The 16,986-nt window shown below is 43.9% G+C and overlaps 1 protein-coding gene across 1 annotated transcript in view; it reads left to right on the top strand.

The window, feature by feature from the left end:
* The window catches only part of LOC126458163 (sodium-independent sulfate anion transporter-like), a 177,883-nt gene that overhangs the window by 111,567 nt on the left and 49,330 nt on the right, over window positions 1-16,986 (top strand). The window contains exons 3-4 of the mRNA XM_050095031.1: window positions 3,914-4,140; window positions 13,913-14,108. Coding sequence (XP_049950988.1) covers window positions 3,914-4,140; window positions 13,913-14,108 — 423 coding nt within the window. The remainder of the gene's footprint in view (window positions 1-3,913; window positions 4,141-13,912; window positions 14,109-16,986) is intronic.

Raw genomic sequence — 16,986 nt, 5'->3', positions numbered from 1 at the left:
GTCAGGAGGAGACTGGTCAAGCCGCCCAGCCCTGTCGTCGTGCTTTTATTGCCTTGAACGAGGAAACATAGCCGTGGTGCGCCACGCTGAGTAGTTAATGAGCGGACAATACGCGGTTCGTATGCCACATGCACCCTTAGTAGCCATATTATTTATCTTAAGCAAATAATGAAGATTCGCATGTTCACCATACGACAAATGAATAAAAGACCTTAGTCATTGGTGTAATTGACGTATATTCTCCTCTATGTATTTCACAATTTTGTGTACGTATTTGCAAATCGTTTATTAACACATTACGAGGCATCAAACCCCATGATAATGCCAACGAGTACTGGAATATGTTGAAAGAAGGAATCATATAAGAAGTACTTATGATGAATGATAGAATCATAAAAGAAGAACAGAAAAGCGTAAGATATGTAAACGGGAAAAGGACAAAAATGCCGTGGGTTACACAGGAAATGATATCGGAGGAGAGATGAAAACTGAAAAATTAAAATAAAGAAGATGCAAGAAAAACGTACTGAAGGCTGGATAACGAACTGCGTAGAGAAACAGAGCAGGCTAGGAAAAAATAGCAAAAAAAAAGGAGTGTGACTCAACTGAAGAATTGGAGAGGAAGGGTAAATATGCTTTACTGTATAACAGAGTAAAGACTACAACATGGGATCAAAAAAAGTGCTACTATAGAAATTCTCAGTAAAGACGAAAATATAGCGTATAAATATCGTGAGGACATCCTACAGAGATGGGAAGACTACTTAAACCAGCCATTTGACACTAATCACAAACCAACAACTATGGAACTTGAATCCATGAACAGTGTAAATGATACCGAGACAGGACCAAGATCATAATGGAATAAGCAGTGTGTGCAACAGCTACAGTGAGAAATGGGAAAGCAGTAGTACAAATGGTTCAAAGGGCTCTGAGCACTATGGGACTTAACATCTGTGATCATTAGTCCCCTAGAACTTAGAACTACTTAAACCTAACTAACCTAAGGACATCACACACATCCATGCCCGAGGCAGGATTCGAACCTGCGACCGTAGCAGTCACGCGGTTCTAGACTGAAGCACCTTTAACCGCACGGCCACACTGGCCGGCGCAGTAGTACAGATACAACACCAGGAGAAATACTAAAATGCATGAAGCAAGAAGGAATAAGAGAAATATTGAGGTGATGTAACAAATATATGACAGAGGTGAATGACCAGAGGACTTGCTGATAACAGTAATGATTGCCATATCAAAGAAACAATGAACCTAGAAATGTAGTGAACACAGGATAATTACCCTGATTTCACATGAAAGCAAAGTTATGTCAATAACCATTAATAAAAGACTGGTTTTAGATGGAATACACGCACAAAAGATGCAATAGGACTCTTACGAATTTTGGCAGAGAGGTTTATTGAAAACGGAAGAGAGTTATGAGAGCTATTCGAAAAGTAAAGTCTGACAGGTCGTGAAACTGAAACGACAGCGACAATCCAATGAAGCTTTGCACAGATCTATTGGGCAGCGTCTCTAGCATGTCTGTTGTTGTGTACATAGTTCCGCGTAGTCAGCGCATACACAACTTTCCCACTAGAGCGCGCCCCGCTAAGCACAACAGTGCAGGCGCAGCGCTCGTCCGTCTCCGCACTACGAGATGGCGCTGCCATAGAGACGGACCAAATTCTGCTTCCGCCGATCCGCGTATTAATATGTCACGCAGCCAATGAGATTGCTGCTAATGTAGAACCTTTTCTTCTCGCGAATCACACTCGCGCAGTGATACCTGAACGCTCGAGGTATTATAACGAGTGTACAGACCTATGATTAGTCAGTCTGCCTTTGTCTGTATTAGTCTGCATTTGTCTGCATTAGTCTGTAGTCAAGTTTCAGTCTGCGCCTAATAAGATTATCATATTCCTGTACATAGCCATGAAGAGAAATGTATAGACACTTTGTCAAGTATCAGAGATATGTGAGAATAAGATTAACGCACCAAGACCAAAGGAACTTCAGATTGTCAATTGTAAATAGCATCCATAACCAAGTTAAGTTATTTTTATGCTTGTTATTGTTCTAATAAATGTGTGTGAAAATTAATCAAGTTCTGTTTAAAGTTGGTCATCGTCAATCTGCTACTCTAAGCGTGCAAGAGACATTTCTATCGTCTGACCTAACGGCAGAAGATAAACACGCCACGATAAGACCACGAGACATATTGCTGACACTCGCCTACTTCATTAGAGCGACAAGTCAAATAATCTGATGGTGTGTGTACCGAAGATCTTACAGTACGCACACCACACCTGTCAATCGCGTAATGTCGATCTTTTCAGTTCTGAGCATCTAAAGATGCCTAGAACAATAGCGTCTAATGCCAAGTATGTGTACCTGCTGAGACGTTTCGCCTGATTTCATGCAACCCCACATAACATAACTGTCATGTGTTTCCTCCCTCATTGCAATATTCTCGTCCGGACACAGCAGAGGCAATGAGGACGTCCCTGCCCGTTTTCGATGGGGAGTGTTTTATCAGCCACCATAAAGTCTGAACTTGGCTCTCTCTGATGTTCATCTCTGCTCTCATGAACCGCTGGCTATGAAGACAACATTTTGGCAAAAACAACGAACTGCAGACCAGCGTAGAGAAGTGGCGCAGAGGACAGGCGGCTGCCTTCTATGAGAAGGATATTCATAAGTTGGTACACGCTATGACTAAGGTCAAAGTCGAAGCGGCGACTATCAGGTATGTAGAGAAGTAACTGCATGGCCATCAACAAAAGCAAAACGAGGATAATGGAAAGTAGTCAAATTAAATCGGGTGATGCTGACGGAATTAGATTAGGAAATGAGACACTTAAAGTAGTAAAGGAGTTTTGCTATTTAGGGAATAAAATAACGGATGATGGTCGAAATAGAGAGGATGTAAAATGTAGACTGGTAATGGCAAGGAAATCGTTTTTGAAGAAGAGAAATTTGTTAACATCGAGTATAGATTTAAGTGTCAGGAAGTCGTTTCTGAAAGTATTTGTATGGAGTGTAGCCATGTATGGAAGTGAAACATGGACGATAACTAGTTTGGACAAGAAGAGAATAGAAGCTTTCGAAACGTGGTGCTACAGAAGAATGCTGAAGATAAGGTGGGTAGATCACGTAACTAATGAGGAGGTATTGAATAGGATTGGGGAGAAGAGAAGTTTGTGGCACAACTTGACTAGAAGAAGGGATCGGTTGGTAGGGCATGTTTTGAGGCATCAAGGGATCACAAATTTAGCATTGGAGGGCAGCGTGGAGGGTAAAAATCGTAGAGGGAGACCAAGAGATGAATACACTAAGCAGATTCAGAAGGATGTAGGTTGCAGTAGGTACTGGGAGAAGTAGAAGCTTGCGCAGGATAGAGTAGCATGGATAGCTGCATCAAACCAGTCTCAGGACTGAAGACCACAACAACAACAACTGCATGGCGTAGCTAACTGTTGCAAATAGGCCTAAAATGTTTTGATTTTGAGTGTGGTTTCCATTTCGCGACGATCAGGCTTTACTTTCCGAATAGCCTTCGTATATACGTGTTTTATAGGCCTGGAAAAGGCCTTTGATAACTTGACTAAGGATAAGCTAGCTACAACTACCAGTCCACGTTCAAAGTCTCTTAATTCCCGTCGTGCGGCCATAATCCAGTCGGAAATATTGTCACGTGAATCACTTGAGTAAAAACGACAGCTCCGTCGATGCATTGCCCTTTTATAACTTGGGTACGCGATACCACCGCCATCTACATATGTGCATACCGCTATCTCATAACTGTTGTCACCCCAGTGTAAAATCACTCCTGTGAAAGGTGAAGCGGTACCGTTGTCGTACCGCCTGTTTCTCAGAGCGTTAACGCGTCGCCGTTGCGCTGGTTGCACAGTGACGTCACGCAGCGGCTACGAGGGCACCCTGCGGCAGAGGATGGGCAGCCGCGTGCGGAAGGCGTTCTCGCGGAAGACGCTCCTCAGGAGGCTGCCCGTGCTGTCGTGGTTGCCGCGCTACTCCACCGAGGACGCCGTGGGGGACCTGGTGGCCGGCATCACCGTGGGACTCACCGTCATCCCCCAGTCGCTCGCCTACTCCAGCGTCGCCGGGTTGCCGCCACAGGTAAGCGCCGGGCCTCAGACAAGGTGTGGTGACTGGATCAGTCCTTGTCCACTTATTCACCCTTCAACACGTCACGTTTTCTTCAACGATGAAAGGCTTGACGGAGGCCTTGGTTGTAGAAGTCTGCGGCTTGCAGCGACTGATCTGTAGATGATTAGTGATACGAATAAAACTCGCGATATCACTGCGTTTCGCCGTTTCCCAATCAGACAGGTGGTAGTTTATGCTAATCAGGTATCCCTGTACCGTGGAGATGTCTTCACTTGGCAGGTCTTTCGCCGCCTAATAGGTTACTTTAAGGAAAGAGGAACAGAAGGAAAGCCACATAACAGCGATAGCCAGTAAAGGCGATAAAATTTGAATGTGTACAAGGGATGTTAAATAATAGAGACGAACTGATGTAGAAAAAAATTCTATTTTTACAAAATGAAACTTTTACTATTTCTCTACATAATTCCCACCAATATTGATACTCTGCTCCCAACGACGAACCGCATTTTCGTATACCTGATGCAACGAAGTTTTTGTCTTGTTGCCTGAGCTACTTTCCCACAAATTCTTGGATGTCTCCTTGTTGCTGAACTGTTTCCACGTTACGTCTCCTTGAGTGGACCAAGGAAATTAAAATTCGAAAGACTGACTGGAAAAGAGTTATTTTCGTTGCGGTATCCTTAAGCATATCTTAACCCCGAACATAAGGACGTTTCTGCAGGAAAGAAGGCTTCTCTGGAAGCCTCATCTAAAGCTACATTTACTGTACATATATACACGTACGGAGCGTGGCGGAGGATACTCTGCACAGTTGTTAGTCATTTCCTTTCCTGTACCACTTGCAAATAAGGCGAGGGAAAGACGACTGCCTATACACTGATAAGCCAAAACATTATGACCACTGTCCACTGCGACGTTGGATGCCGCCTGGGGAAGTTTCAGGCACAAGAAGCGGTAACAAAAGTATGTAAGCGGAACAGACACGGACTGGGAATCACCCTAGCGGAGATATGTGCTCCAAATTAGGAAATCCATTGACAAAGGGCAGATTATTATTAAGAAGAACTTGTGAGCGAGTGTCTCTAAAACGGCGAAGCTGGTCGAATGTTCACGTGCTACTGTCGTGAGCATCTAAGGAAAGAGGTAGAAAAACAGTGAAACTACCACTAGGCGCTAAATGCTCTACGTCCACGACTATTTTACGTTCGGAGGCTTGTCTGATCTGTAAAACAGGATAGATGCTGATCTGTGGTATCTCTGGCGAAAGAGCACAATGCTGGTGGACACACAAGTGTTTCGAATCACACTGTTCATAGTACATTGTTGAGCATGGAGCTCCGCAGCAGACCACCCTTACGTGTTCACATGTTGACCCAACGACATCATCAGTTACGATTGCCGTGGGCACGGGTCTATCGGGATTCGATCGTCGGTCTATGGAAACGTGTCGGCTATTTTGCCACACTAGGTCAATGATCGCTTCCACAAACGCCGTCATCTAGGTGAATGGCGGCTGGAAACTTGTATACCTTCACGAATGCAGGCTGGTGGGAGCAGTATTATGCTATAGGAGCAGTTCTATGCCCCTGCGCTTGCATGGATCCTGTGGCAGTAATAGAAAACACGCTAACAACTGCGAACCACCTGCCTCCCTTCATGCTTGGTGTCTTCCCCGACGGCGATGTCATCTTTCAGCTGTACAATTGTCCATTTCTCGGAGCCAGAACTATTCTACATTGGTTTGAGGAGCATTATAGTGAACTCACGTTGATATCTTGGCGATCAAATTCGTACGATGTAAATACTATGGAGCCTATATGGGTCGCTATCGGGCGCCTTCATCGCGTACGCAAGTCAGCGATGCGTTCTTTGCGCGAATTATATTACCTGTGCATAAACATCTAATGTCACATACCTCCACAAACCTACCAACAAACTTTCGGATCCTTGATACGCAGAATCAGTGATGGATTTCTTTCCAAAGACAGGCAGTCAAGCTGTTAAGAAGATGGTCATAATGTTTTGGCTCATCAGTGCCTCCGTACGAGCCCTAATTTCTCATACCCTATGCTCGTGTTCCTTACGCGACATGTATGTCGGCACCAGTAGAATCGTTCTGCAGTCGCTTCCAATGCCGGTTCTCTAAATTTTCTTAGTGGCGTTCCTCGTAAAGAACGTCACCTTCTCCGCAGGAATTCCCATTTGAGTCCCTGAAACATTTACTTTCTTAATACAGTCCACGTCCGTTGCGTAGCAGTAGCGTTACCGCCTACCACGCAAGGGGCCCGGGTTCGATTTCCGGCGGGGGACTGGGTGTTGTGCGTCTTTCATCATTGACTCGCAAGTCGCCGAAGTGGCGTCAGCTAAAAAGGACTTGCAATACGGCGACCAAACTCCCCGAATGAGGCCTCCCGGCCAACAATGCCATACGATCATTTCATTTCCATTTCCTTAATACTTCCGTGTTCTTCGAACCTACCCGTAACAAACATAGCAGCCCGCCTCTGAATTGCTTCAATGTCTTCATTTAATCCGATCTGGTGCGAATCGCAAACAACTGAGCACTACTCGAGAACAGGTCGCACTAGCATCCTACATGCGGTCTCCTTTGCAGATGAACCACACTTTCCCAAAATTCTCGCAATAAAGTGAAGTCGACCATTCGCCTTCCCTGTCACAGTTGTCACATGCTCGTTTCATTTCACATCGCTCTGCAATGTTACTTCCAGATATTTAAATAACGTGACTGTGGCAAGCAGAACACTACTAATGCTGTATTCGAACATTACGGGATTGTGTTTCCTACTCGTCTGTATTAACGCACATTTCTCTATATTTAGAGCTAGCTGCCGTTCACCACACCAACTAGAAAACCTGTCTGCGTTACCTTGTATCCTCCTAGGGTCTCTCAACGACGACACCTTCCCTTACCACACAGCGTCATCAGTAAACAAATGCAGATTGCTGCCCACCCTGTGCACCATTTACGTATGTAGAAAATAATAGCGGCCCTATCACACTTCCCTGGCGCACTTCTCACGATACCCTTGTCTGTGATGAACACTCTCCGTCTTCTAGGCGCTCAGTCCGGAACCGCGCGACTGCTACGGTCGCAGGTTCGAATCCTGCCTCGGGCATGGATGTGTGTGATGTCCTTAGGTTAGTTAGGTTTAAGTAGTTCTAAGTTCTAGGGGACTGATGACCACAGATGTTAAGTCCCATAGTGCTCAGAGCCATTTGAACCATTTTTTTGAACCACTCTCCGTCGAAAACAACGTACTGGACTCTATCACTAAAGACGTCTTCGAGCCATTCACATATCTGGATACCTATTCCACGTGCTCGTACTTTCGTTAACAGTCTGCAGTGAAGTATAGTTTCAAATGCTTGTCGGAAATCTAGAAATATGAAATCCATAGTTCACAATACATAATAAAATCGGTTTCAGGACAAACCACTCGTGCGACACAGTTACTGGCTTTATTAGTGCGCCATTTCTTGCAAACAATATACGCAGCTGAATAGGTCCAGTGCGTTCCGTGTCTCCAGATTTTCGAAAGACGTTCAATATTGTACGACATTCTGGAATAACCGAGGTACTACTATCATATGAAGTATTAGCACAGATACATGATTCGAGAAGCACCCACTACTTTGTACTGAATTGCAAATGTTCAACAGAAATTAAAATAGTATCACGTGCGCAACGTGGCGGCGTAATGGGATCACTAATGTTTTCAGTGTAGAGGTGTAAGTACAGACATTTTTGTTGGTGACTGAGGACGTTGAACAGAACAGTATTTTCTCCATTTGCTGACTAATAGCTATTGAGAGAAGTATGTTTTTAAGGTGGTTAGTACCTGCAGGTATATCATTAATGCCTATTTTCCCCTAGACAGCACGTCAGATGTTGAAGTGTGGACGCAAGGACGCAAACCGCTTAGTCTATACTGGCAGGTGTAGTAGACTTAGTGGTGCAGTTACGACCGTGCAGAGAACATCAGGTAGTAAATTATGTGACATGTTTGTGGGAAGACGGTTAGGCGCAGAGGAAAAACGGCTAACACGCTGAAATAGGTACATATTAAGGTACGAATGATCACAATATCTGCACTTATATCCCTAACATACTGCGTATAAAGTCACAATGTATCTGCAGCACTGTTCGCTGATAACATTGTCGTTAACAGTAAAGTATCGTCGTCGCACGATCGTAAGGAAACGTATAGGCGCTTGGATAAAATTTCCTCTAGCTATAAGCAATGACAGCTTTCTTTAAGAGTACATTATTGCAAGATACTGCCCAAAACGAAGAGAAAGAATCCGATAGTATCCTATTACAAAACTATTGATAATCTTCTTTTTTTTTTTTTTTGGTGTGTGATTCACAGCCGTTAAGAATTTTTTGGAGGTTAAAACCATCGTTCTTCCGTGACCGTAAGCTTTCCTCAACTTTAAAAATTTAGTAACGTCCGCTGCAGGTCTGTTTAAGCTTTTTATCTATTTTCAAGTGGTACTAGCATACAGGTACATAATATTTCCTCACCAGCAATTTTTCATTTTGACTTACGCTGTGAATCAAGAGGAGCTTTAGCAGATCGGTGGACGTGATCTTGACGCATATGTACATCAAAATGAAAGTGTCAGTGCAGAAACGTTTCTGGTGCGACTCTTTATGCCGCTACCACTTTCCAATGGCTCAAAAGTCCAAACAAGACAAGATGTTGCAGCCTCGGTGCAATCATGGATTTAATCTCTAGTAAATTATTAGTAAAGCCTTATATATCCCTTAAATATTTAGGAACAACACGAAGAAGCGATCAGTAATGGATGAACCAGTAAAATCAGTAGTAGGGAAGACGCACAAAGAACTTAAATTGCCGGCCGGTGTGGCCGTGCGGTTCTAGGCGCGTCAGTCTGGAACCGCGTGACCGCTACGGTCGCAGGTTCGAATCCTGCCTCGGGCATGGATGTGTGTGATGTCCTTAGGTTAGTTAGATTTAAGTAGTTCTAAGTTCTAGGGGACTGATGACCACAGATGTTGAGTCCCATAGTGCTCAGAGCCATTTGAACCATTTGAACTTTAATTACAATCTTAGGAAGAGTGCCAACGCGAAAACTTTTGAATAAATTTTGTGTATCGGCATTTGAGGACGACTGTGCAACATTTCGTCTAGTACCATAGTGCTTCTCGGCTAGGGATAATGGGAATAAGGTATGAAACACTACGAAGCTTACAGCTGCATACAGAGAGGCACTCTCCCCTCCCTAAATACGCGAATATAATAGAACAGAAAATCTTTAATATAGATACGAACTGTAGATCCGAATCTGACAACTTTCTTAAAACAACACGTTGTAAAATATGTACATATGTCTAGATTATGCGATAAAATTTCTTAACGCTGTGGGCGACGGCCGTTATACCTGCAGCTGAAGGGGTTTTAGAAGGCTCTTCATCTATGCGAGCAAATATTATTTCTTCCTCGATCGCTGTAATGTGGTACTCCTTGTCCTGCCTTCCATGACCAATGTTAGAGTTCTGGAAACAAGGTGTGTGTTGAAAGTCGGTTGCGCGGATACCCGCCAAATTCCCTACGGTCACCGTTCGTTTTACTCCACAATTGTGTACAAAACAATTTCGCTAGGGCTGATCGACTGTTAACTTCAACATTTAAATACAGACTGCAGCGTTACAGCTGTTGTATCAAGACAGACTACATCAGTCTACTCTCAGGGAGTTTTCAGTCTCCAGACCTCATGGTTGGATGCTTGATTGGTTGATTTGCGGGAAGGGACCAAACAGCGAGGTCATCCGGCCCATTGGATTAGGGAAGGATGGGGAAGGAAGTCGGCCATGTCCTTTCAAAGGAACCTCCGGCATTTGCCCGCAGCGACTTTAGGGAAATCACGGAAAGCTTAAATCGGGACCACCGCATCCGGATGCGGGTTTGAACCGTTGTCCTCCTGAATACGAGTCCAGTGTGCTAATCATTCGCCACCTCGGTCTGTCAAACCTCATACATACTGGTCGCTTTTATCCACCCTACAAGGTTAGCAGTAATGTATAAAATAAATTTATTTACTACATCGCACAAAGAACTATTCGTATTTCATTGATAAAGTTATCTGTAACACACCTAGCTTGATAATTTGCGGCTTATTGGTTTCTGCATCATGTTTCCTTACCTCAAATTGATACGTTTCTTTCTCTGTGTCATTGTCGAAAGTTTTTGTCATGGTTACGAAAACATCTTGTTTAGTTGCGAAATGTGAATCGGGATTTGAAAAAAATAACCTTAGTTTATTTCTATTACATGCGTGGTGTCTGTTCTTTCGGACACGTCCGAAAAAGCAGGAACCACACTGTCATGATTGCGGGGATGTGTAAATACATTATGAAAGAGAAATACGGACTTCAACCGCACGAGGACTTTAAATAATTTAATGGCGATAAGTGAAAACCTGTGCCCGACAGGGATTCTAAGCCGGATTTCCCGCTTTAAGCGAGTGGTTGGCTTACGATTAAGCCAACCACTTCGGCTATCCGAGCACTCTTCACATCCGATCCAAATTCCCAACTTCTCGCGGACTATTGCCGTAGCGTTCTCCTCATTGTTCGCAGCACCTCACATTGTTCCCGCAAGACGATTGGGAATTTGGGTAGGATGTGAAGCACTCTCGGATAGCCGAAGTTGTTAAGGTGACCGCTTGCACAAAGTTGGAAGACTCGTATCGAGTCCCGGCCCGTCACAGGTGTTCACTCATCGCCATTGATTTACACTCACGTGACAAAAGTCACGGGATAACGATATGCACATATACAGATGGCGGCTCTATAACGTACACAAGGTATTGAAGGGCAATGAATTAGCGGACCTGTTATTTGTACTCAGGTGATTTGTATGCACATATTTCCGTCTTGATTAGGTCGCACGGCGGGAATTAACAGACCCTGAACGCGAAATGGTAGTTGGAGCTAGACGCATGGGACATCCCACTTCCGCCGGTCGGAGTGGCCGAGCGATTAAAGGCGCTACAGTCTGGAACCTCACGACCGCTGCGGTCGCATGTTCGAATCCTGCCTCGTGCATGGATGTGTGTGATGTCCTTAGGTTAGGTTAGGTTTAAGTAGTTCTAAGTTCTAGGGGACTTATGACCACAGCAGTTGAGTCCCATAGTGCTCAGAGCCATTTGAACCATCCCACTTCCGAAATAGAGAAGTCAATATTCCGAGATTCACAACGTCAAGAGTGTGTCGAGAATATCAAATTTCGGCCGTTTTCTCACCCCACAGGCAAAGCAATGTTCGATGGCCTTCATTTAACGACCGAGAGCAGAGGCGTTTGCATAGAGTTGTCAGTGCTAACAGACGAGCAACCGCAGGAATCAATGTGGGACTTACGACGAACGAATCCGTCAGGACAGTGCGGCGAAATTTCGCGTCAGTGGGCTATGGCAGCAGACGACCGAGCCGAGAGCCTTTGCTAACAGCACGATGTCGCCTGCAGCGCTTCTCTTGGGATCGTAACCATATCGGATGGGACCTAGACTACTGGGAAAACCGCGAGCTGGTCAGATGAGTCCTGATTTCAGTTGGTAAGAGCTGATGGTAGGATTCGAGTGTGACGCAGACCCTATGAGGCCATGGGTCCCATTTGTCAACAAGGCACTGTGCAAGGTGGTGGTGGCTCCATGATGGTGTGGGCTGTGTTTGCATGGATCATTCACTGGAAATGGCTATTTTCGGCTACTCCGAGACAATTTTCAGCCATTCATGGACTTCATGTCCCCAAACGACTATGAAACTTTTACTGGGCCCCTGTTATTCGCGATTGACTTGAAGAACATTCTGGACAGTTCAAGCGAACGATTTGGCCATCCAGATCGTCCGACATGAATCCAGCCGGACATTCATGAGACATAACCGAGAGGTAAGAAGAATATAATAATTCCAAACCCAAAGACAGCAGGTGTTGAGAGATGTGAAAATTACCGGACTATCAGTTTAATAAGTCACAGTTGCAAAATACTAACGTGAATTCTTTACAGACGAATGGAAAAACTGGTAGAAGCCGACCTCGGGGAAGATCAGTTTGGATTCCGTAGAAATGTTGGAGCACGTGAGGCAATACTGACCTTACGAATTATCTTAGAAGAAATATTAAGGAAAGGCAAACCTACGTTTCTAGCATTTGTAGACTTAGAGAAAGCTTTTGACAATGTTGACTGGAATACTCTCTTTCACATTTTAAAGGTGGCAGGGGTAAAATACAGGGAGCGAAAGGTTATTTACAATTTGTACAGAAACCAGATCGCAGTTATAAGAGTCGAGGAGCACGAAAGGGAAGCAGTGGTTGGAAAGGGAGTGAGACAGGGTTGTAGCCTCTCCCCGATGTTATTCAGTCTGTATCTTGAGCAAACAGTAAAGTAAACAAAAGAAAAGTTCGGAGTAGGTATTAAAATCCACGGAGAAGAAATAAAAACTTTGAGGTTTGCCGATGACATTGTAATTCTGTCAGAGACAGCAAAAGACTTGGAAGAGCAGTTGAACGGAATTGACAGTGTCTTGAAAGGAGGATATAAGATGAACATCAACAAAAGCAAAACGAGGATAATGGAATGTAGTCGAATTAAGTCGGGTGATGCTGAGGGAATTAGATTAGGAAATAAGACACTTAAAGTAGTAAAGGAGTTTTGCTATTTGAGGAGCAATATAACTTATGATGGGCGAAGTAGAGACGATATAAAATGTAGACTGGCAATGGCAAGGAAAGCGTTTTTGAAGAAGAGAAATTTGTTAACATCGAGTATAGATTTAAGCGTCAGGAAGTCGTTTCTGAAAGTATTTGTATCGAGTGTAGCCAGGTATGGAAGTGAAACATGGACGATAAATAGTTTAAACAAGAAGAGAATAGAAGCTTTCGAAATGTGGTGCTACAGAAGAATGCTGAAGATTAAATGGGTAGATCACATAACTAATGCGGAGGTATTGAATAGGATTGGGGAGAAGAGGAGTTTGTGGCACAACTTGACAAGAATAAGGGACCGGTTGGTAGGACGTGTTCTGAGGCATCAGGGGATCCCAAATTTAGCATTGGAGGGCAGCGTGGAGGGTAAAAATCGTAGAGGGAGACCAAGAGATGAATACACTAAGCAGATTCAGAAGGATGTAGGTTGCAGTAGGTACTGGGAGATGAAGAAGCTTGCACAGGATAGAGTAGCGTGGAGAGCTGCATCAAACCATGCTCAGGACTGAAGATCACAACAACAACAACAACAACAACAACAGAGAGGTCAGTTCGTGCACAAAATCTTGCACCGGCAACTCTTTCGCAATTATAGACGGCTGTAGAGGCAGCGTGGCTCAATATTTCTGCAAGGGACTTCCAACGACTTTTTGCGTCCATGCCGCGTCGAATTGGTAAACTATGCCGAGCAAAAGGAAGTCCAACACGATATTAGGAGGTATACCATGACTTATGTCACCTCAGTGTATTTAAAGATCATCACGCTGCTGACGTCGGTATTTCTCTTCCATCACCTCATTTTACAGTTGGGAAAATGTAAAAATACCTGATTATTTGTGTTTCCTTTCTAAACTGGTAATATCAATCACTAGAAATTATTAACTTCCTTTGCAGGCCCTATTCAATTCCTGAAGAGACGACAACGTCATATACGGTGTGTCTTCTCCGCTGAGACTTCCGCAGCAGCGCCAGCCCTACGCAGCCGGACGCTTTGCTTTGTTTACATTGGCGGCACCGCTTGGCTGTTGCAGTACGGGCTGTACGGGTCGTTCATGGGCTGTTTCCTGTACGTGCTGCTGGGCAGCTGCAAGGACGTGCCGATGGGCCCCACGGCCATCATCTCGCTGCTGACGTTCCAGTCGGTGCGTGGCATGGGCCCCGAGCACGCCATCCTGCTCGGCTTCCTCACCGGAGTCGTCCAAGTTGTCATGGGCATTCTGGGACTCGGTAAGCAGGACAGCGGGCGGTCGCTGGGACGCTGGGCTCGACTGCGAGCCGTGCGTTTTCAATTCATCTCCTTTTTTAGATCTGTATATGAGCTCGACAAGCCTTTGTACTATGTATGGTGGAGGGTACAAGATGCAGCAGATTCAACCATCCCTCATCACCACCGCTATTCATTTCATACGAGAGTAGAGACTGTCGGTACTCAGGCTAATGTGTTGTAGGCATAAAGCTTTAATTATCATCCCGGAAAAATAAACTTAAGTGATTTTTCTTTTTTTTTTGCTGTATGTGAGGTTATAGTTGAGATTTAAGTATACCGCTGTAATACTACTAAGACCTGAACCCAGTGACCTTTGCCGTGAACAGGTAGACCAAGTGAATCATTGATCAAAAGTTGCACAATAGATAATTATATGAAACATCTGAAGTTAAACAGGTGTTGCCCAATTATACATGAAATATTGCCACCATACCTCACAAAGATATGAGTAGGGCTTGATCTAGTTATGGAATGAAACAAGAGGTATTATCGTACTACCGTAATACAGGTCTTACCGTGTTACCGTATTACAGCTCATGTTTTGGGTATCAAATATTAAAATTTTGACCGGCTTAAGTACCTTACAGTTGACCTAGGCACTTAAGATTTTCCATTGTACTAGCTGTAGCAGCCACATTGCACGATAAAATGCGAGAAGTGTTAATTTGTAGTAAAAAGTTATGAAAACCTCTCGTGTTTGTCATTTGTTTTCGTACTGACGTAATGCCAGAACCTCACATTGCTCTCCTTTCTCTCGGAAAAGTTTACATATATCGGCTGGAAATTTTGTCACGTACTGAGGTATCCAGTCTCTTCGTATTGTACCAAACAGAAGCTTCTAAGTTAATGCAATCGACAAGTAAGCCGTATTACAGGTCATGTTTAAGTTATCAAAAATTCAGTTATTGACCGGTTTAAGTGCCTTGCAGTTGACCTAGGACCTTAAAAAAAAAGAATACAAAAGGGAGAACCGATAGAGGTACTCAAGGTACACCCTCCGCCACACACCGTCAGGTGGCTTGCGGAATATGGATGTACATGTAGATGTAGGTCACAATAAAGCCCTGTTTACTACTAAAACGTATGCACTTCGCTTTTGAACACAGAATGGATATAAAAAGTATACAATTAGATTGATGAGGTTACAAATGAGTTATATCAACAACATAATAGTACCTTGGCAAATGCGGATAAACATAAATGATGATAAGGATGGAAATTAACTACGTTCACGTGAACCATCAATGACTGCTAAATTAGCTACAAGAATAAAGGATGACACCCAGAAAAGGACATCCTTGTATTAGGTCCCTTGCTTAAGCACACACTGAGTTGAACTTTCTGAATGCACAGGTGAATTCAGAGTGCCAAAACCTAATTCGAATCAGTGCACTTCGCAATCACCTCGAAATGTCGTCCACCAAGGGCTCACTTGCACAATCAGAGACAAAGAATGGCTATGGTGTTAGTTGAAAATCTGAGTGCAACTCATCATCTGTCAACATGACACTGCAGATCTGGAACGAAGTGTTCTCTCCCACAACCTAAGAAGTGCCTCTTCTCGCTGCTCCTGGCTACAACTTTTCTTCTCTCCTTGTGTTACCTCTTTTTGCCCAAGTACGCTCTACACTACCAAATGGCAGTAGATATAGCAAGCACCGACCAATTGAATCTGTCCTAGTGAGCCAGTACCCTCCCTTCCATACATAATTTATTTATCACTAACAAATTTAACCAACTGACTTCTGGAATTGAGAGCAGCAAGAAAATTACTCTCACTCCTTGCACTTTCTCATGTCGCCAGAAACAAGACTTCGTGCACGTAGACACATATGATTCTCAATGTTCCACAATAATATTATTTTGATAAACCCATTGCGTCTGATGTTACAAAATTTCAGGCATTAATTAAATGCATGGAGGGGTCCTGAATGCAAAAAAATTAGCTCCTTGGAGAGTGGCATGTCGCCTCTCCATTAACAGATCTTACATTTTGGAAAGCATTCCTCAGACTGCTTTTCTGACTGCAATTTTACAACCCGTGTAGTTCGGACCCTGTCTCCCGCCCTCGGCGTCACCAAGACGCAGAACGCTAGCCAAAAACAGCGCGCACAACCTAGAGCGTTCCTGCCACGGGTGCTGGCTTTCAGCACTAACACTTTTATGTTGCACTTACAGTTCTTCTCCTACTGCCCTTCATGTTCCCCAGTCAGCAAGGAAACTCGTCTCGAAACAAAAATTACTCACTTCCTTGTACCACAAGAAGAAATAAAATAAGAAGCACTAATTATTTTTGCAACCACTGGTATTTTCTTCTGAAAATCATCCATTGCTTGGGATTAGCTTTAATTTGAGAGTGTTGTTGAATTGAAAGGCTTATTGATTAGGGAACAGACCTGTTTCGGAAAAGCGCTCCACAACAGCTGAAAGGTGTCTCAGCCACCTTACATGCGATGGTTAACTTGGCTTCATATAGTCCAACAGATGGATCTTCTGCTATTTGTTTGTTATCAAGCCACGCCTGGGAGGAAGATTGCGTGGTGAACCAACTTATTGATTTTATTTCCCTTTATGTCACATCAGCGTCCTATGTTACCCTTTACCCATAGCCTAATCACAGTTAGCTCTATGGTGTACGAATGTCTGTTTAATTTTGATTGCTTGTGAGGTCGAAGAATCAATACAGCTTTCTTGGTTCTCGCTGTAGAAGTGTGGGATTGTCCACTGAATTGCCGCTTCCAAAGCTGACTTGTGAAGTAATCAAAACGGAGGCAGTGTTTCCCGCTTTGTTTAAAAGTACATCTGACAATTAGTCAACGAGACCAAGGCTTGGACCTT

Source organism: Schistocerca serialis, chromosome 2 (genome assembly GCF_023864345.2).
Source record: "Schistocerca serialis cubense isolate TAMUIC-IGC-003099 chromosome 2, iqSchSeri2.2, whole genome shotgun sequence".
Lineage (NCBI taxonomy): Eukaryota > Metazoa > Arthropoda > Insecta > Orthoptera > Acrididae > Schistocerca > Schistocerca serialis.
Note: the sequence above shows the minus strand (reverse complement) of the source record. Positions and strands in the feature narration are given on the sequence as shown.